Source organism: Myotis davidii, unplaced genomic scaffold (genome assembly GCF_000327345.1).
Source record: "Myotis davidii unplaced genomic scaffold, ASM32734v1 scaffold161, whole genome shotgun sequence".
Taxonomy (NCBI): Eukaryota; Metazoa; Chordata; class Mammalia; order Chiroptera; family Vespertilionidae; genus Myotis; species Myotis davidii.
The window spans coordinates 266,928-288,772 of NW_006291567.1; the positions used below are offsets into that span (position 1 = coordinate 266,928).

At 35.8% G+C, this 21,845-nt stretch overlaps 1 protein-coding gene across 6 annotated transcripts in view; it reads left to right on the forward strand.

Moving 5' to 3' along the window:
• Positions 1-207: 207 nt before the first annotated feature.
• The window catches only part of RPS6KA3 (ribosomal protein S6 kinase, 90kDa, polypeptide 3), a 93,608-nt gene continuing 71,970 nt past the window's right edge, over positions 208-21,845 (forward strand). The window contains exons 1-4 of one of the 6 annotated variants that reach the window (XM_015564867.1): positions 208-328; positions 484-577; positions 1,467-1,568; positions 7,884-7,940. In XM_015564867.1, the coding sequence (XP_015420353.1) occupies positions 7,899-7,940 (42 nt within the window). In that variant the 5' untranslated portion in view covers positions 208-328; positions 484-577; positions 1,467-1,568; positions 7,884-7,898. Of the gene's footprint in view, positions 329-483; positions 578-1,466; positions 1,569-2,731; positions 2,756-7,883; positions 7,941-20,581; positions 20,626-21,845 lie in introns of those variants that run through there. The other 5 variants (XM_006765111.2, XM_006765113.2, XM_015564866.1 and 2 more) reach the window with 5 other exon arrangements.

Below are 21,845 nucleotides of genomic sequence, written 5' to 3' on the forward strand. Positions count from 1 at the left end.
GACATTATAGATCTTACCTTTAACTTTCTAAAGTTTTATATTGTTTACATACTTATATCAATTTTTCCTTCATTTTTTACCCTTTTTTTAAGTGGGCTTAACTTTTCCACCCAGTTATTTCTAGATATTAAGTTGGTGTCAGTATACTTCAGCATTTCTTTCCTACTTCAATATTCTTGAATTCTTATTTTGACTCTCTTTCAATAGTCTAGGACACGTCTTTGAACAATTTATGAAAAAAGGTACTACCAGAATGGTGACATTTATAAGGCTTTGCAAACCTAAGAATAATTTCCTGTGGCATTTGTACATGAAAAACTAGGACAAGGTATAAAATTCTTAGATCATAATTTTTCCCTTTCAACTCTGTGTCAATACTTCATTGTCTTCTGGCATTTTATTGTTGCAGGGGAAAACTCTGAGGTCAATCTGGTTTTAGTTCCTTTGAAAATAACCTATTTTTTTCTGCTTGTATGCTTATAGGATTATATCTTTATCCTTGAAATTTAAAAACATTTGCCAGGACATGTCTTGGTGTTGATGATCTCTGTTGAACCTTCTCAGTCTCCAGTCTCAGGTATTTTTTTCGGAACTGGAAAGTTTTCTTATACTTTTGATTGATTAAACTGCTCTGTTTTTTCTTTAGGAACATTTGTATTCATAGATTATTTCTATGTCTGTCCTCCATAATTTTTAAATATTTTCTTTCATTTTCTTTTTCATGTACTCAAGTTTGTCCTCCGTGGCATGGATTCCGTTTTCTGCAGTGTCAATTCTAATACTTGCTATTCACAATGCAGATTTAATTTTGGCTATCGTGTTTTCTTTTCTTCTTATCTCAACATACTCTTGTTTCATAAGCAGAATTCCCCTTAGGGGTACACTCTAAAAAACATGAGGTGGATTCAGGCCTAAAATGTATCTGTTTTCTAAGGCCAAAACCACAGGACCAGAAAGGAAAGAAAAAACTTCTTAAAATGAAGATATAACCAGAGGTCATTCCTATCCTTGTCTAGAAAATAGAACAGTCTTGACTACTAGCAGGTCTTTAGTTGCTGGAGGAATAGCAAAGCAGGTATAAGGGCACCTTATCTAGAATAAGTGGATTTTTCTAATTACATTGATTGTTTTATATCTTTAAAAAATAAAATATAATAAATGCATATACTTTTGAAAATACAGTACAAAGAAGAAAATCCTATGACCCAGGTAACTACTGATAAGATTTTACATATACTTTGCTACTTACATGCACACATATTGGAAGGGGGTGCAAAATTGGAATCATACTACATAGTTTTGTATCCCTTGTAATTTAATATATTGCAAACATATCTTTGCATCATTAATTTTTCTTTGAGGCCCTGATTTTAACCATTGCATAGTATTCCTACATATGAATAGATGTATTATGATTTATTTTACCAGTCCCCTGTTGGTCATTTAGATTGTTTTCTATTTTTCAGTATAATGAGTATGATGACTATCACTGTACATTAAGTCTTTATGCACATCTCTGATATTTCCTTAGGATAAATGAGGAGCTGATTCTTAATCCTGTCACATTGGTAAGGATTATATACCTTCCTTATTAAGAATATAAAATGCTTGTTTCTTGTTGTTTCATTGTGATTGCATAGATTCTTTGGATTCTGAACAATTTTATCATATCTTAACTGAAGTTTGAGAGAGGTTTCTAATGCCTCATCCTCAGCACCTTCATGGAACTCCTGTTACACACTTTGGGCAGGAAAACCATCACTGATACCATGAGCTTGGAAGGCAAATATACTTTGAAGGTGGTTAAAAAAAAAGTATGGTCCATGCCCATTCCTACAACCTGGGTCTCCACTAGGGCTCTGGACCCTTTCTTTTCTTCTTCCCTCCCTCTTATTTAAGGCTGTTGTTCTCTGAGGAATTCTTTTTTCCCAATGTTCATATGTAACATTCCATTTCTAGGTAGGAAAATGTCAGTACATGGTGTATGTCCTACTAAGTTAAAGTTAGCATGTACTGGGACAGATAATTATTTTAGTCCCAGTATATTTGTATATGATGATCTCCTGCTAACTCAAAGCATTTTTTAAAATTTATTTTATATTTTCTTCAAAGGTGTCAAACAGTAGCCTGGAAATATACATTATTATAATATGCCATTACAACAAAATCTGTTTAGTAGGGCTACTTAAAGTGAATTTTTTTAAACAGTAAAATGTTCTTATTTTAAACATCTGAATTTTCCTTTAAATACTTGGGAATATTCTAGAAGTCCTAAAACCTTGATTCAGAATGACTGATTTGAATTGTTCAGCCTCTTTAATTTAAACCAGGAAGATGATCTTAAGTGATAATTTTATACCATAACATTAGAAGTTATTTTGAAAATAATTCCTACTGAAACTCAAGCTGACAGTCTCCTTTATCTGATTTGTTCTGATGAGACCCATAGTGTATGTTATCTGATTTTTTACTTTTACACATTTCAGACTAACAGAGTAAAGCGTGATTAGAATTTTCTAACCTTTTCCAGTATTTCACATAATATTTGCATATGTACAATCTGCCAAGCTTTGCAGTTTTTTGGCTGGAAGGCATTATGGTGGGATGAGAGAGGATAAATACATTTGCCTCTCTTTTAAACTATTTTTTGTCTGCTCTCATTCTTTAGCCACATTGTATAAAAATATACCACGCATATGAATGATCTCTTCCACCCTGCTTGATAGGAATTTGGCTGTACTAAGTGATGAAACAGGTATCTTCAACACTCTCTTGTAGTTGTTCACTGAACTGCATTTAGAAGTTAACTATAGAAATAATGTTTCACAGTCAATTGAGGCAAAAGAGGGAACAGGAAGTAGCATTTACTGAGCTTCTACTGTCCCTTGGTGGATCCTTTTAATTACAATATTACTGTGAGGTGGGTATTTTATGCATCTTACAGATGAAGAAACTGAGGCTCAAAATGTAAGTAACTTACCCAAGGTCAGATAACTGTAGCAGTAAGTGACAGGATGGGGTTTAAATATGGTACTAGCCAGATTCAGACCACCTGTTTTCTCTGTTTCTTTGAATTAGAGGAATAAGTTTTCTAATTTAATAGATGCTCTTTCTTGAACTTTTGGAACTATAGGAATTGCAATATTGAGTCTGACTGATTGTCCATGTAACCTAATCTTTAATGAAGCCAAGAGTCATTTTTCAAAAAGGAAACTTCTTAGCTGAAGAAGTAACTGTGCATTTATAACAGATAACCTTTGAGTCCTTGTTTTATGAAATGATACCAAACATTTGTTGAAGTAAAAATCCATTTTTGGTAGATCTTTGTAAAGATACTGCACTGCTATTAGCCTCCATATGTTCTTGCTTTAAAAATTAAATTGTTCAAAATTTTAATCTTTGCTAAACTCAGAAAGGAGGTAGATATTTTTGCAAAAAGTAGAGCATAAAATCCCTTTAGATCAAGTTTAACTCAATGTTTTTTTCTTGGATTGCTTTGTTAGTGTATTAGTGTTAATTAACTGAGTACCGAGTTAAGAAAAGAAAATATATTGTAAAATTTATGGATCACATGAACCTGAAAATAGTCAAGAGGCTGATAGCCACATTCGGAATCTAATCTATAGAGGCTAGCCATAGATCAGAACTGGAAAAAGATGAAACAAAAATATAAAATAAGGTTTTATTCATGAGACTATGAGTAACAAAGTACAAAATAGAGGATACAGGACTTAGTTGTAATGTAAATAAAGAAGACAAGTGGGGAAGAAAGGGGTCCTAATATAAGGTGACAAGAGAAGATTTATTTGACTTTGGGTAGTGGCCGCACGGTGCAATATATACAGATCTTGTAACATAGAAACCCACATCTGAAACCTGTATGTTTCATGTTGACCAATGTCAGCCCAGTCTATACTAATTAAAGGGTAACGTGCTAATTAGACCGGACATCCTTCCAGACAAAGCCATAGTGGTAGGGGCCAAGGCAGAGGTGGTTAGGGGCAATCAGGCCAGCAGGCAGGTGAGCAGTTAGGAGCCAGCAGTCCCGGATTGCGAGAGGGATGTCCGACTGCCGGTTTAGGCCCGATCCCTGTGGGACATCCCCTGATGGGTCCCGGATTGGAGAGGGTGCAGGCCGGGCTGAGGGACCCCCCTCTCTCATGCACAAATTTCATGCACTGGGCCTCTAGTCAATTTAATAAATAAAAAAGAAGACGAGGATTTAATCAACAGATAACTTAGTATGACTCAGCAATGTGTTGTGGCCATTCCAAAAACATTGCATGTGAGAATTGCATTAATATTAAAGGTATTTAAGACAGTAAAGAAGATAGTGCCCTTTACATTGATCATATCAAGGTTGAAATGTTCACTGCATGCAATTCTGTATACCACTCTTTAAGAGGAATTGGATGCATGCTCAGAAAGAAGATGGTCTCATCTGTGTAAAAGGAATGTTTGAAGGAACTTGAGCCATCTAGAAAAGAACAGCCTTGGGGTGGTTTATAGTTACAGCTGTAGATTTACTTCCTATGACTTTTCAGTCATACTTCCTATGGTGCAGGCAAGTTAGCCATCATATATTAGTAATCCTCTTAAAGGGAATTTGTTGCTGAGGAAAGTTACTATGTAATGAATTTTATCTAGCAACCAAAGCTTTTTCTCAGATGGTATAGTAGGCTGCCTGGTAAAGTAGTACATTCTTGTCTTGATAGTGTTCAAATATAGATGAGAATGGGATAGAAAGAACCAAAGCATATGATGTATATTTGGAACAGAAGACTTTCAAGATCCCTTACAAATCCTAAACTTCTTTTTATTCTAAGATCAAAAGGACTTTATGGAGTATTATTTTATCCTCAAAAATCTACCTCACCTTAATAGTTATTTGTATTGGTATAGATAGCTCTTTATAGACTGCTTTCTTATGAGTATTAAGGCTGAACACTTTTTTCCCTTAACTCAGTTTTGAGCCTAACAATGACCCATTGGGTAGACAGGGTAAGTATCCTCATTTTGAACAGATAAAGTAACAGGATAAGAGAAAATTTCAATTTCCCCCAAAAAACTTATAAGTGGCAGACCTAGGAATCTACACCTGGTCCACCAATTGAAGTTTAATGTTGTTTCTGCTGTACCAGTTTGCCTTAAAAGTAAGTTATAAGTTGTGATTCTTGTTTTGCATACATGAAAGTCGCAAGGAGCAGATGGTTCTCAAATTATATTCCCATGGAAAATATAAGTGTAGCTCTAGTTAGACCTGGGTTCTAAAATCCTAATATTAGGAGAGATGTTGAGCAGATTATTATAGAAAAAGAACTCTGTACAATTAATGAAAAAGTCTAGTTTGGGTTACTAGATGAATAATGATAACATTCACTAAGATACCAAACACAGGAGAAGTAGCAGATTGGTGGGCCACAGAGGGGGTGATTGAATTTAATTTTGGACAGAATTAAAATAGCTAAAATTGATTGTTTACTCAATGCCAGGCACAGCGCTTAGGGTTTTATATCATTATCTCATTTAGTCTTCAGAATTCTCTGAAGATAAGACTTTTTAATCTTTACTTTCCAAATGAAGAAACTAAAGCTTAGATAGTTTAAATCATATATCTAATGCTTCATAATTAGTGCAAGAACAGAAATCTGATCTAGGTTTCTGACTCCAAAGCCAGTGTTCTTTTAAGATCTAGTTTTAATTTTATCTGGGATGCCCAAATAAAAATAATCAGTGTTCAGTTGAATATATGGTTGTGGCTTTTAGGAGAAAGATGTATCATGGAGTTGAGTCTTTACCATAGAAATGGGCCTCTGAAAGTGTCTTAGGAAAATAAAGATCTTATACCTGCCTCCCCTTTGGCACCAGGGGAGGCACCATTTCTGTGCTTTGTAATATTGTATAGGCATTTCCTAATATAGGAACATATTCTGTGAGTGTTTTAAAATGTAAGATACCCTTTTTATGGGTTAGTAGAACTGTGAGATCCTCTAGGATGGATATCTATGATTAAGGCATGTTTGTTAACCTTTCATCTCCAGCTTGGTGCCTAGAACATAGCAAGAATAAAATGAAATGGATGGATGGATGGATGGATGGATGGATGGATGGATGGATGGATGAATAGGGATGGGGAGAATAGAGAAAGGAATTCAAATTCAGAGCAGCTGCCTCGTGAGGAGTATAGAGTAGTGGGTGGGTTACCTTTTATTTTCTAGTTGATAGTGCTCCAAAGATGGTTAGCTTAGATTCTTGTCCATTTGCTGAATTAACAAGTGGTCAAGGGAATTTACACCTTTTTCCATTGAGGGAACTGGAGATGACACTATATGTTCCTGACTCTGGTTTTGTTTTATTTTCTTTTAAATTACACAAATTATACATATTCATTGTAGAAACATTAGAAAATTCAAACAAGCAAAAACAATTTAAATTGTCTAAAATTCTACCACCCAGAGATAGTCATTGTTAACATTTTGATGTATATCCTTCCAGAGTTTTTCCCATAGAAATATATACATTGGAACATGTATATATTTATTTAAAATGGGATCATTACAATCCATATTGTTTTGTAAACTGCTTTTTCACTTATTACATGTGACTGTCTTTTCATGTCAATAAATTTACATCTTTATCATCATTTTTAATGACTGCATAGTATTCCATAATGTGGATATACCAAATATATTTAACTAGTTCTCTATTGTTAGGAATTTAGATTTCCAATTGGGAGTTCTTTTTGGAAAAAGTTATGGTGAGCATTCTTGTATGTACATCTAAGCCCACTTGTCCATTGTTTTAAAAAAAAAAAGTCGAAATGATGGGCCCCCCATATTAATGCTAGTGGTTTTTTTCTGTAAATCGTTACCAATTTGAAAGGCAGAGGTATCTTTTGGTTAAATGCATTTCCTTGATTAGTATTAAGGCTGAACACTTTTTTCCCTTATTGCTCTTTTCTGTTGCGGTTCATCATTTTTTCTTACAGGTTTGTAAAACAAAGCTCTTTATGTATTGAGGATACCAATCCTTTGTCATACGTTGCTTTTAATTTTTTGTAATCAATTTGTCTTTTAACTTTTTTGTGTCTAGTAGTTTTTTTCTTTATTACTTTCACCCTACTTACCCCATAAGTATTATTCACCTGTATTTTCTTCTAATACTTGTATAGTTTTCTTTTTGACATGTTTTAAAATTTATCTTTATTGTTGAAAATGTTACAGATGTCCCATTTTTCCCCATTGACCCCCTCCACCCTGCACCCATCCCCCAGGCCTTCACCACACTATTGTCTGTGTCCATGGGTTAGGCATATATGCATATAAGTTCTTTGGTTAATCTCTTCCCACCCACCCAGCCACCCCCACCTTCCCTCAAAGATTTGACAGCACTGTTGAATTTTTTTAACATTTACATGTTTAATCCATCTGGAATCTATTTTGATATAGAGATCTAGCTTAATTTTCCCCTGAAATAATTAATCAGTTGCCCTGATTAATTATCAATGGAGTTGGAATTTAGAATGTTTTTCCCATAGAAAGTGTTGTAAATGAAGTTTGATGAGGTTTGAATAAGATCATTTGTAATGCGTTTAACTATTAAAATAAATTCAAGAGCTCACCTGGAAAGGTAATTATCATTTATTATATCATTTCCATTGAAAAATGTTTTCATAGTTTAAAATAAACAATTTACATGTTAACTTTTGAAGCACAGCCCTGTTGCAAATTGGCAACTGCTTACTTATATAGTTGTTCTGTACTTCATTAGAACCCTTTAGGGGTAAAAATATTCCTATGTGATTTTGTTTTGTCTGCCTTCATTTAACTTTAAGTGATGTAAGATCTGCTTTGGTAACTTTCTACTTGCTGTGCTTTTCACAGAATGGACAGCAAATTATGGATGAACCTATGGGAGAGGAAGAGATTAATCCACAAACTGTAAGTAAAATTTTATATAATAAAGGATATAGATAAATCAAGTACCATAAAATTTAAGTATTCATACTTTTAAACTGAGCAAAATAATGATCTTATGGTATTAGAAAACTGTTGATTCTTTCACATGAATTTTACCAAAATTCATTCTTGAATATGCCAGTGACATTTAGAAACTGATTTTAAAAGAATGAAAACAATTGCTCTCATATTATTCAAAGTTTTCATTAGTACTTGAAAGCTTAATTTTTAAACTAAATCATAGATTTATTGGAGAGTAGTAAATAAATTGTCTCTCCATGCAAGATAACCAATGTTACAGCTCAGTTATTATTTTCTTTTTGTTCTGTACATAAGACAATTATTGCTGATATTTATAAAATACATATATTCGGCAATTCATTTTCATTTAATATCTTAAACATCTTTTATGACAAAAATGTAGATGTACGTATTTTAAATGGTTGCATAACACTGTTTTATGGATGTCCTATACTTAATGTAATTTTCCCCTATTTATTTTTGGGAACTTGTGTTTTAGTAGGATATCTATAATAATAAAAGCATAATATGCTAATTAGACCAGATGTCCTTCCAGACAAAGCTGGGGCTGCAAGGGAAGCCTGGGTCCCCGGTGCCAGAGGGAAGCCAGTGCCGGCAGCCGGGGGAGGGAAGTCCTACTCTTGCATGAATTTCATGCATCAGGCCTCTAGTCTATATATAAAAGGCTAATATGCTAAGTGTCCGGGTAATGATGTCACGTAGCCCAGCTTCCTCTCCCTAGCGACGAGCCTCCATGGAGTTTCTTCAGCCCAGGAACATGACTTGCTTTATAGCCAGGTGAAAACATTCTACACGGTAACCAAGTGTCTGTAAAGCGTTTTCCCCTGCCTCATCTCATTTGATCCTCAGAGAAGTCCTGGAGTGGGTAGATAGGAGACTCTGTGGAATCCTATTTTCTTTAAAAGGCTAAATTGACTCACGCATGTGTGATACATATAAAGCTCTCACTGGTGCCAATCGCACACATGTGTTCCGATCTGTCATTGTCGATCGTGAATTTGGTTGATACTTCTATTATAGAGAAAGGGAAAATAGTGATATTAAAATATTTCTGCTAATTAATTTCTTTTCAATATGCACAAATTCGTGCACCAGGAGACTAGTAGTCTTAGAAAAGAATGAGCTGGAACAAAGGGTATGAACATCTAAATCTCAGTAGACACTGCCAAATTGCCCATCAAACAAAAACTTAATTCCATGTTGAATAGGGTATGGTCAATCAGGATATTCAACATTGGATATTATCAGAAATTATTTTTAATTTGGGCCACTTTAAGTAAATAACACTTTCATTCAGTTTGCATCTCATTTGATTATTAGTGAAGTTGAGTATCCACGCATTATTGGCTTTTGTATTTTTGTGTTGGTCCAATTTTCTTTGGGGATACTTGTCTCCTTATGATCTGTATTATTTCTGTATATATTCTGGATATTAACTCCACGTTTATAACATATGTTACAAATATTTTCTCCCTATTTTTTTAAGATTGATTATGTTGTCTGTTATTGCATATGTACAGAAGTTTTCAGTTTTGAGGAATCAGATCTGGCTACTGGGTTTCATGTTTTGGTTAGAAAATCCTTTCTTGCACCAAGGTCTTAAATATAGTCTCTTACATTTTCATCTACCACTTTTATGGGTTTATTTTTAGCATTTAGCTCTGTGATCTACTTGAAATTTTAGTACCTACTGTGACGTAGAAACCTAACCCTCCTTTCTAAATGATACCCTGTTGCCCTAATCTCTACTTATTGAATACATAAAACACATTCACCCAGCTGGTCTGGCTAAGTGGTTGAGTGTGGACCTCTGAACCAGGAGGTCATGGTTCTATTCCTGGTCAAGGCACATGCCCGGGTTGTGGGCTTGATTCCCAGTGGGGGGAGTGCATGCGGCAGCCGATCAATGATTCTCTCTCATCATTGATGATTCTCTCTCTTTCTCTCTCTCTCTCTCTCTCCCTTCTTCTCTCTGAAATAAAAACATACTTTAAAAAAATTCATTCCCACTCATTTAAGATCCTTCTTTTATCATATATAAAATTGCTGTATACCCAATTGTATCAGTTTCCTAAGGCTGCACTAATAAAGTACCACAAGCTGGGTGGTGTAAAACACATCCCTCCAACCTCTACCTCCGTTGTCACATGGCATTCTCCCTGTGTGTCTCTGTATCCAGATTTTCCTCTTATAAAGACAGCAGTCTATTGGTTTAGGGCTCATCCAACTCCAGTTTGACCTGATCTTAATATTATTACATCTGCAAAGACCCTATTTTCAAATAAGATCACATTCACAGGTACAGCGGATTAGAACTTGAACATGCCTTTTTAACAGTTTTTAAAATTTTCTTTTTCTTTTTTTTAATATATTTTTATTGATTTCAGAGAGAAAGGGAGAGAGAGAGATAGAAACATCAATGATGAGAGAGAATCATTGATTTACTGCCTCATGCATGCCCCACACTGGGCACTGAGCCTGCAATCTGGGCATTTGCCCTGACCAGGAATCGAACCTTGACTTCCTGGTTCATAGGTCAGTGTTCAACTAGTGAGTCATGCTGGCTAGGATTCTTTTTCAATTATATTTGTCATACTATATTATATTAGTTTCAGGTATTCAGCATAGTGATTAGACATTTATATACCCCTTATAGAGTGATAACCCCAAGAAATCTAGTACCCATGTGACACCATGTAAAGTATAGCATAGGGAATATTGAACATACCTTTTGGAGGACATAATTCAACCTACAACATCTCTGAAGATTTTGACTTCACATACAGTTTCAGTTACTGTAAATAATAATATTTTAATAATATTGAGTCTTCACATCCAAGGACATTCATTTATTTTGATATTCTTTTATAACCTTTATCAAAATTTTATGGTTTCTTGCATATAGTTTTGTCTATTTCTTATTAAGATAATTCTGAGAATTTTGTAGGTTTCGTTATATTGTAAGAGGGATGTCTTCTCTACTGTGTCTTTAAATAAAGTCCAAACTCTGCAGTGTGACCTACCAAGTCCTGCATAATAAGGCCTTGCATACTTGTTTATATCCTCCCTGGACACAGACATCTACCCTGTACTGAAAGTCTAATCACTCAAATGTATCGGGTTCTCTTTTGCTCCTGGGCCTTCAGAGGTGATAGTCCCTCTCCCAGAATATTTTTCCCCTTACCACCTCCTTCCAGTTAATTCCTGATCCTTCTGATTCACGTTTTGATATCTCTTCAACTGAGACATCTTCCTGATAAAACTGTCACTTCCATTTTCACCTTGAGTTCGGTGTTTTTCCTTTGTGTCGCCACAGCAGTCCATGCATGCCCTAAATAGCAGCACCACACTAGATTTTATTGCTTATTTATTTGTTTATATTCCCTACTAAACTGTGAGCTGCATGAGGCAGTGACCATGTCTGATATATTCCCTGTTTTACGGTGCGGGGCCTGCCAGGAGCTGTAGTTTCCCGGCGAGCACAAGCGGGTGGTAGCCGCGTGTGGGCGGCACTCACCTATTCCCTGTTTTATATCCAGCACCCCAATAAGTGCTTGTTAATTAAATGAATGCATGAATTATGCTTTGGCTAGCACAGGACCCGGACATGGGGTCTGGTGCCCACGGCTGACTTCACATTGGTCACATTTCTGTAACTCCCAAAACATTTGAGGCATTTTACTTCATTAATCCAGAGGATACATTTATTGGCATTTAAGCAAACATAAAACCAATCAGTACGTGTTAATATTGATTTTTCTGCCACCAACTACCTTTTTTTCCTTCATGTAACGATTCTTTTTGGAAGGCAAACCTTCAAATTTTTTATTCTCTTTAGCCTAAAATCAAAGCAGTTTTCCTTGCAATATTATATGGCTCATTCTTTCCCTCAAAGTACTCACAACATTAGTAACACTTACCTGTGGAAGAAACTGCATTCTAAAGATAAGGTGAAAAGATATAGAACTAAGATATTTCCAGCAGTGTGGGTGAACTGCTGGTAATATCTTAGTTGAGCAGAGCATTCCAGATTATAGGAATTAGGTTTAAGTATAACATAAAAGCCTAATATTTAATATTTCTTTAATGGCATTAAACCCAAAAGATTGTCAAAATATGTTAGCTTTATACTTTAACATTATATTTGCCTTTAATCTACAATTAATTTTTTTTTATTTTGTCAGTTATTTATAATTTAAATAGTGAAAATAGAGATGTCATATTAGTTATATATTTGATGCATAACAAATTACCCCAAATTTAGTAGCTTAAAACAACATGCACTTATTATCTCACAGTTTCTGTGGGCCAGGAATCTGTGTACAGCTTAACTGGGTTCTTTGGGTCAGAGTCTCACAGACTGCAGTCAAGCAGTTGGCCAGGGCTAGAATCTCATCTGAAACTTAATGTGGAGAAGGATCTACTTCCAAGCTGACATGTTTGTTGGCCCAGATTCCTGGCCTATAGAAACTATGAGATAATTGTGTGTGTGGAATTTGTCAACTGGTAGGCTTTCTAGTAGGTTGAACGGCTCCTTTTCCATGGGCTAGAATGCAGAGTGTAATGATTAGCCAGTTTTGACCACAACAAGATCATCAGATGGATGGAGGATAACAAGAGAGAAGAATCTAGCAACACCTCTTCACTCTAACCCATCCTGTTACCTATGGAGTGCTCCATGAGAGGAAAATAGGCACTTATCCTGTTTGAGTCATTGCATTTGGAGATCTTTTTGTTACAGCAGCTTAGTTTGTAACTACGGGTAATCGTTCATTAACCAAGTAGTTAATGAATGTCTGCTGGGTGCCAAGAACTCTATTAGGTTGCTGGAGACACAAAAGCATATAAGGGAAACTTTTAGTTTTAAAATGGAAAGATAAAGCTGCTTTAGGCCTCTTCTCCTCTGAGAAATTATCACCTAAAACAATAAGAAACAGAAATGTGGTCTTTGAAATTAGAAGACTTCTGTAATTGAATCAAGATATGTAATTATGAAAAGAAGATAAAAGAGTCCTAACAAGAGGAAGTTATAGGACCTAATACTTTTAGAGGAGTATATCAGCATGAAGCAAGCCTTATTCAGAGACCCAAAGCTCCAGATGAGCTTAAGAATGATGTTATCAGGTACTATGGAAAGTGAAGATATGGCACGCAGCTGAAAACAGAGATTGGTTGAATGACTATATAAAGAGTTTATACTCTCTCCTCTCCCTGGAAAAGACAAAAGGTATTTCATAGGGAAAAATTAACCAGAGAGACTCCAGACTTGGGAAACCCCAGGCATAGTAGGAGGTGGGTGAGCTACTGGGCTGAAAATAGGGAGATCAAGTAAAAGCTTACTAAGCTGCCCCTCATGTTGTCCCTTGAACATGTCCCCTGGTTTCTGTTTGCGGTGGAGCCATTCCATTTTGGCTGCATTCTCCCTTTCTTTGCACCTCCTCTCTTCCTCTCTTTCCTTTATTCTTTGCCCTGCAATCTGACTCCTTCCCATATCCTAGATCCACTTCTCTTCTATCTTTGTAATTTTAATGCTGTTTTCCTTCTGGCTTCCTAAAAGCATGATCCTTTCTTTAAGCACCTGAAATAAAAACTTTTATTTCCTCCACATATCTCATAAAATATAAGAAAATTTGTCATTCAATTGGCTTATATTAGAATATAATGGATAGTCATCACCAAACCCCATTTCCCTCCCCCAGGAATGCTTGCATATTAATTCGTATTTATGTCTAGTTAGTTGAATTTTCTCAAGCTCTAGCCATGTCTTGTTCTTTCCCTGCTGGAGGGTTTGTTATTTTTATCTTTTATTTTGGTGGGGCTGTGGAGAGAGACTCTCTAGCAGAAGGTAGAGTGCTGTATAGCACCCCAAGCCAAGATACCTTCCTGGACTCCAGAATTTTTCATCCTTTATTAGCTGGCCAGAGGACTCCATGCTCTGCACGATCCATGCTGAAAAAATAGGGAGTCTTGACTGTTTAGGTCTCCATAGTCATCTAAGAATCATTAAAGCAGTTTCTTGCTTAGTGAGAAATAATTCTCTTAATGGTTCTTATAGTACTAGGTGAAGATTCTTCTGGGACTTGAGAGTTAAAAGAGATAAATAAATACTTAGCACAAAGTAAGAATCCAGCGAGTGTTAACTTTTCCTGTCCTCTTCCTTCCAGCGGCTGAGCCTGCTCTCTCAGACTATTCACCCAGGATAAAATAGAGCCCCTTAGGATCTAGGGTGGTATCTAGTGATTTTGTGGCTGACAAAATTGTGAAATGATTGGACTTTCTCTTAATTTGGTCCTTTGATCCTTCTTTTCCCCTTATTATTCTTTCTAATGACTATGCATACATTAATTGTTCATAACATCAACTTTGTAAATATTATATTACTGTAGTCCTAAACACTGTATATATCAACTCAGTCTGTAGTTCTTTTTTTTTTTAATATGTCAGTAGAGGAATGATCCACCCTTTCCACTTGCAAAGGGTGAACAGAAAGAAAAATACTATATTTCTCTAGGACATTTACAAAGAGTTTTCTTCACCTTAAGAAGAAACTGGCTGAAGTAAATGTCCACTGTAGTTCTTATATTAAGGCACATGCATGATTGTCAAGGTTTGGAGAAAGCTTGTTAAAAGTAGTAGTGATAAAAATGGTTTAAAAAGGTAAAGTGAAGATAGATTAGAGCAGCGGTTCTCAACCTTCCTAATGCCGCGACCCTTTTATAGAGTTCCTCATGTTGTGGTGACCCCCAACCATAAAATTATTTTTGTTGCTACTTCATAACTGTAATTTTGCTACTGTTATGAATCGTAAGTATCTGATATGCAGGATGTGTTTTCATTGTTACAGATTGAACATAATTAAAGCATAGTGATTAACCACAAAAACAATATGTAATTATATATGTGTTTTCCGATAGTCTTAGGCGACCCCTGTGAAAGGGTCCTTCGAACCCGAAAGGGGTCGCGACCCACAGGTTGCGAACCGCTGGGTTAGAAAATACTTTAAATGCCAGATTAAGGAGCAGCACCCCTATGAAGGACACAGGCAAGAATACACCAGCAGTGCCCTGTTCAAGTCCTCTGAAGTCATGATGGGTCTTTAGCAGTAGTTTCTCCCAACTTCCATGCATGCTGTTACTCCAGCTACTGTTTATACAATACAGTTACCCTAAGGCTGTAGTGATGTATATGATGGCCTTCAGAAGATCCAGGGAATTTCATCAGTTCCCAGTTGTCCACTGGTTTCCTCCATGTCCTTGAAGGTTCCCTCAAGCTGCCTTAAAACTTGCATTTGAAGATCCAAAATGATACTCATAACCGTGAGTCCAGTATGCACTTGAATACCTCTTGCAGTCATCATGGCTCAAACACAAAATAAACTACAGAAAGCGAGCCCTAGCAGAGTTGACAATAGACAGTGAAGAACCCGCTCAGCATAGGAAGTATAATAGTGCGCTCATTGGCAGGGAACATTTGTGGGGTGGTACATTAATGGCACTTATTGACTAATTATGTACAGCAGCGATTTCAACCGTTTTCATCTTATGGCACACATAGACTAATTACTATAATTCTGCAGCATTCCACAAAATATATTTTTTGCTCATCTGACAAAAAAGGTACAATTTTGATTCATTCACACTGGACTGCTATTATTGTGTTGGCAGTTGTCATTTTTTTATTTGACAATCTAAGGGAAAAGAGGTCAGTACCCCTGACTAAATAGTCAGGTATTGTATGTTTTAAAAATTCTTGCAGCATATAAGTGTACCTATTGCAGCACACCAGTTGAAAATCACTAGTATAAAGTATTGTCTGTTGTTCTAATTCTCATCGGCTGAGAGTATATTTTAGCACTTAGAGCATGGGAAAAAATATACTGTAGTTGAATTAAGTACATGCCACTAAGGAAAATATTTCTGATATAAGTAGCATTATAATTAGCATTCTGTATAGTAGCATTAAATGGAGTATGTGTATAATAGTCAGCATTTCCAAGCATGCAAGGTTTCCTTTTGCTACATATTTGGCTATCTTTCAGGGCTATTCTTTCACTTCCTAGTGTCCCTTTACTTCATACCTAAGAGCTTTTTAACTCCCCCCCCTTTTTTTTTATCATGGCTTGCCTAACTCATATGGTGCCTCTGATCCAAAATTGCTTCTCCTTCTGCTCTAGTCTATTTATCACAATGCCCCCCCCCCCGCTTTTTTTCAGCTCAAGTGATCTAATCCATATTGGAAAGGGAGCTAACTGATTTGATTAAGTTCTGTGCCAGTATGAATGTTTTATTGAGTCAACCTGAAATACTGGCATATTGAAAGTTATAACCCCTTTACCTAAACGAGTCTTTTCATTTAAACCATTTTATACAAACATGACTTAGTAAAAAGAACACCAGGCTAAGTAGAAAAAAAAATGTCTGGATAGGGAAATGAGAAATGCCACCTAGGGTGTATTGTTGCTTCCTGCAAGATTTCACCTGGGATGTTGGTGCTGCTGCCCCCTTATCCTCTCTTTATGCTCATAGTGAGATTTCCTTTGATACAGGGCCTTAGAAGCAACCTCTCTCAGTGGTGTCGGAAGCCACTGCCAGTTGATTCAAGTTGATGATCACAAAATTTTTTCCCATCTCTGATTTAAAACCTTAGAACCTTATCATTTTTTAACATTATCTACTGATGGCTGTGTGCTATGGAGTATTTCTCCTGTACTTAAATGTATATCCTTTAGTGTCTGAAAAATTGAATGATCCATACCAAAAAAAAAATGTATCCTAAGGAATTCGTTAATAACACGTTAGTTTTAAGTTTTTATCATAGGGTTTAGTTTTTCTCCAAAAGGGCTCAGCCGTCATGGAGCCATGAAGATGGTTGATAATTGGGTTTGACAACTGTATGGTGTAGAACAGTGTTCAGAAACTTGGCTGTGGACCCTCTACTGGCCTGTCTTCCTTCAGGGTCTTATCAAAAGATTTAGTACCTCCTGGTTTCTTTTTTTTTTTTTTTAAATATATATTTTATTGATTTTACAGAGAGGAAGGGAGAGAGAGACAGAGAGTTAGAAACATCGATGAGAGAGAAACATCGATCAGCTGCCTCCGGCACATCTCCCACTGGGGATGTGCCCGCAACCCAGGTACATGCCCTTGACCGGAATCGAACCCGGGACCTTTCAGTCCACAGGCCGACGGTCTATCCACTGAACCACACCGGCCAGCGCCGATGGCATTGCTTTGGATTTGCTTGTGCTTCAGAAGAGACTTGTAAGTCCTTCAGGTAAAAATTCCTGTTTGCCGCATCCCTGGAGTGGCCCAGTCACTGAGAGTCTGGGACCTTTCAGTCCACAGGCTGACGCTCTATCCACTGAGCCAAACCGGTTTCGGCCCTCCTGGTTTCTGATCTAAGTCAGACAACTGGCCATACATACACACACTCTTTTCCCAGATGAAAGCATGTGGTTATACTACCACCAGCGTCACAGCCATTCCCACTTCTAAACTGTGTGAATTTGGGTAGCAGGCTTCTTAACTTCTCTCTAAGCCTTAGTTTCTTCATCTGTAGTGTGGATAATAGTACTTTCCTCATTGTAGCAAGAATTAACTGAAATAATTTCATGTAAAGCATGGTGCTTAGAACATAATAGTATCTTAAATGATATTGTTAGAATTATACTTGAAAGATAATATATTAATAAATGAGAATTCAAATAAAGGAATTCAGTGAAAGTAGCTAGAGAAAGAACTACAAAGTAAACCTATAAAAACCAAGAGAAAGGAATTCAATATAAATTCCAAAATCAGTGAATTAGAAAACAGGAAAAAAACACACACAAATGCACAGCTTTAGGAAAGCAAAACAAGAAATAATTACAGATAGGAAGGAGATTAAAGCATCATAACAACTAAAATATTTACAGGTTCGCCCTAACCGATTTGGTTCAGTGGATAGAGCGTCGGCCTGCAGACTGAAGGGTCCCAGGTTCGATTCCGGTCAAGGGCATGTACCTTGGTTGTGGGCACATCCCCAGTGGGAGGTGTGCAGGAGGCAGCTGATCGATGTTTCTCCTCGATGTTTCTAACTCTTTATCCCTCTCCCTTCCTCTCTATAAAAAATCAATAAGATATATTTAAGAAAATATTTACAGGTGAAATAATATATTTGGGATTTGCTTCAAAATAAGTATGGGAGTAGGGGGAAGTATGAAGTAGGATTGGACATAAGTTTTTCATTGTTAAAAGCTAAGTGCTGGCTACAAAAGAGTTTGTTTTACCATTCTATTTTTAGATATGCTTGAAATTTTCCTTAACTTTAATTTAAAATAGAATACTAAGTATGACTCTATACTAATATGAAAGTCTTGCTGAGATATGTGGTCTTATAGGAAAATCTAAATGATATCATTTAGGAAGGGATAGAAAAACTTAGTATGCCAATAATAGCATGAGAGAAATTTAAGTTATTAAAGACAGAGCCCTCTCTTCGCAACTACAGAGCCAGGCCTCAAAGTTTGGTAGGAGAAATCTTTCAAACCTTCAAGAAATAGATTATTCCTGTTGTTTTTAAATTCTCGAAGCATAGAGAAAATTTTCATTGCTTTCTAGTTTGTTTTATAAAGTTAGCATAGGTCTAAAAATGAAAGTTGACACAGAAAAGAAAACTGTTAATTTATGAATATAGTTATAAAAGTCATAAATCAAATACAGACTTATATTAAAACAATGGATTTTCCCAGAAATACAAATGTATTAGGACATCTATAGATCTGTTATTGAATCAGTAGATCAAAGGAGAAACACTTAACATATTAATAGATAATAAAATGACATTTTGTAAAAATTCCATATTCATTCCTCTTTTAGTAAAAAGGAAATAATCTGACTTTAACATGATAAAACATGTCTAAAATCAAATATTGACATCATATTTGAATGATCTAGCCAGTATATTCCCTACTCAGGATCAAGGTAGTATTTATTAGTGTTTGCTTTATGCTCCATAGACTATGAGAAATTTGGGCTTTGTGCTGTGATGCAAAGCCACTGTAGAATTCGAGGTATGAGTATGACCTGGTCTGATTTCTGTTTTAAGATGATTCTGGCTGCTGTGAAAAGAAGGGATTGCACAGGGAAAATTGGAAAGCAGAAAACCAGTTAGATGGCACTAGATGATGAGGATTTGTACTGAGAGTAGCAGAGGAACTAGAAATAGATTTAAGGTTAATTTCAGAGATAAAATAAGTAAAAATTCTTGACAGATCAAATATGAAAGGAAGAAAATTAGGTAAAGGAAAGAATCAAAAAGAACTTCAGGTTTTTGAGATTGGTAATGTTGCCATTGCCTAAAATTGGGAAGATTAGTTTCTCATTACACTTGAAATAAAATCCTAATCTAACCTTTTTGATAATCTATAAAGCCTTAATACGGTCCCATCCTACCTCCCCATCTCCTTCTCTTTCTGTGGTGTTCACATTCTAGTCACTAAGATCTTTCCTTTGTTTTGAATTCATTAAGTTGATTCCTATCTCAGGTCTTTTGAATCTGAAGCTTTTTCTGTTTGAGGGCTCTAGACCAAACTTTGTCAGAAAACTTTGTCTAGAAACTAGACAGTAAATATTTTACTGGCTTTGTAGGCCATATGGTCTCTGTAGCAACTATTTAAGTCAGCGGTAGGGCAAAAACAGCAGGAGCTCATGTGTAAAAAGAGATAGGCGTGACCAGGTTTGGTCTCTTCCTGGCTATGATTGGCTGTCAGTTTGCCCCTACCTGAAGTCTTGGTGTGATTCCCTCATTTTTTAGGTTCTTCTTGGAGGAGGATTTGGCAAATAAGTTAGGATAAAAAAATCTTAATGCTGAAAACTCTGCTTGTTAGAAATGCAACTTCACTTTTAGAAATTATTTCTAAATGTTTGTCAATGTGCACAAAGGATGGGGACATCCCAGTGGTATAGAAGATCAAATACCCAACCACAGGGGATTTGTACAGTAGAATCCTATGCAGTCAAGAATAATGCATTGAAGGTTATTTAATAATAGAGAACAGGGGTCAGCAAAATAAACCTAAAACCTGTCACCTGTTTTTGTAAATGAAGTTTTATTGGAACACAGCCTCACCCATTCCTTTTACCACTGCAGTGGCAGAGTTGACAGAGACCATATGGCCTGCAAAGCTGAAAACATTTACTGTCTCTGGCCCTTTACAGAAAAAAGTGATAATATATGTAGTATGGTCTAAATGTGTGCATGTGTGTATAGAGAAAAAGACTGAGAAAAATGCACCAAAATAGTGATTTTTATTTTCTTGTTTTTTTTCCCCTTTTGTGTATATTTATTTTTTAAGTTTTTATAATGGACATGCATAATTTTTGTAATAAAAGTTACTCTTTAAATGATAAGGTAGATGAAACCAGTAAGATTTACAAAGGAAGAAAAAACTACCTAAAACATTTATTATAATAAGTTAAATGTAAAGAAAGTTAAGTTAGAGGCAGGAAAAGAATGAATAATAATATCTAGTTTCATGCACACAATCCCACAGGTTATGTCCATTTCAGACTTCAGCATATGATACTTATTCAGGCAGCCATTATTTGAGTTCCTACTACGTGTTATTTGCTATGGGAATACAAAGGTAAGTATGATGCCTGCTCTGAAGATTAATCTGGTAGGGGCAATAGGATGTGCTCAAATAGTAATAAATGCCTTAAGCAATGTAGCAAACGGCTTTAAGAGCTTTCATTCTTGTTAGGTGATAGTTAACACCCAAATAAAGCAGTTGCTCAGTCATGAGTTGTAAGGGATTCCAATCACGTGAGCTAATCTTTTAAGTTTGTTTATGGTGCCTTTTGTTCTTTGGGTTTTTTTTTTAACCTTTATTGTTGAGAATATTACAAATGTCACCCTTTTTTCCCCCATTCCCCCCTCCACCTGGCTCCTGCCCTACCCCAGGCCTTCACCACCCTATTGTCTCTATGTCCATGGTTAATGCCTATATGCATATAAGTTATTTGATTACTCTCTTCCCAGCCTCCCTCCCCATTTCCCTCTGAGATTCCTCAGTCTGTTTCATGTTCTATGCTTCTAGTTCTATTTTATTCATCAGTTTATTTTGTTCATTAGATTCATTGTTCATTTATTTTGATTTTTAGATTCCATTGTTGAAAGATATGCATTTATTGCCATTTTATTGTTCATGTTTTTGATCTTTTATTTCTTCTTCTTAAAGAGTACCCTACAACATTTCATAAAATACTGGTTTGGTGGTGATGAACTCCTTTAGCTTTTCCTTGTCTGGGAAGCTCTTTATCTTACCTTCAATTCTAAATGATAGCTTTGCTGGGTAGAGTAATCTTGGTTGTAGGTCTTTGCTTTTCATATGGTGCCTTTTGATGTAGAGAAGTTTTTGTTTTTAGTTTTACAATCAAATCTATATCAATATTTTCCTTTATGGCTTCTGTATTTTCCAAATAGGTAGCCAAATGTCCTAACTTTATCTTCAGATATAGTGTCATATTTATTCTTTTTTGTAACTGTTTATCTTTTATATTATTTTTCCCATAAATCACCTATATTTTTTAGAGTTGTTTTAAGTTCACAGTAAAATTGGCCCTCTTTCCATGGTTAAAAACAATGAAAAATAGAAGTCTCTATTCTCCTTATAATGTCTATAAATGTCTACTCACACCCAATCTTCTTGGTGAATATACAGCATTTAATTTATTTTTTCCATCTCATTTATCCCTTCTATGCCCTCTTCCACCTCCACCCTTGCTCCCCCTCCCAAATCACTGCACTATTGTCCATGTCCATGAGTTCTATCTTTTTTTTTCTTTTTTGCTCAATCCTTCCCCC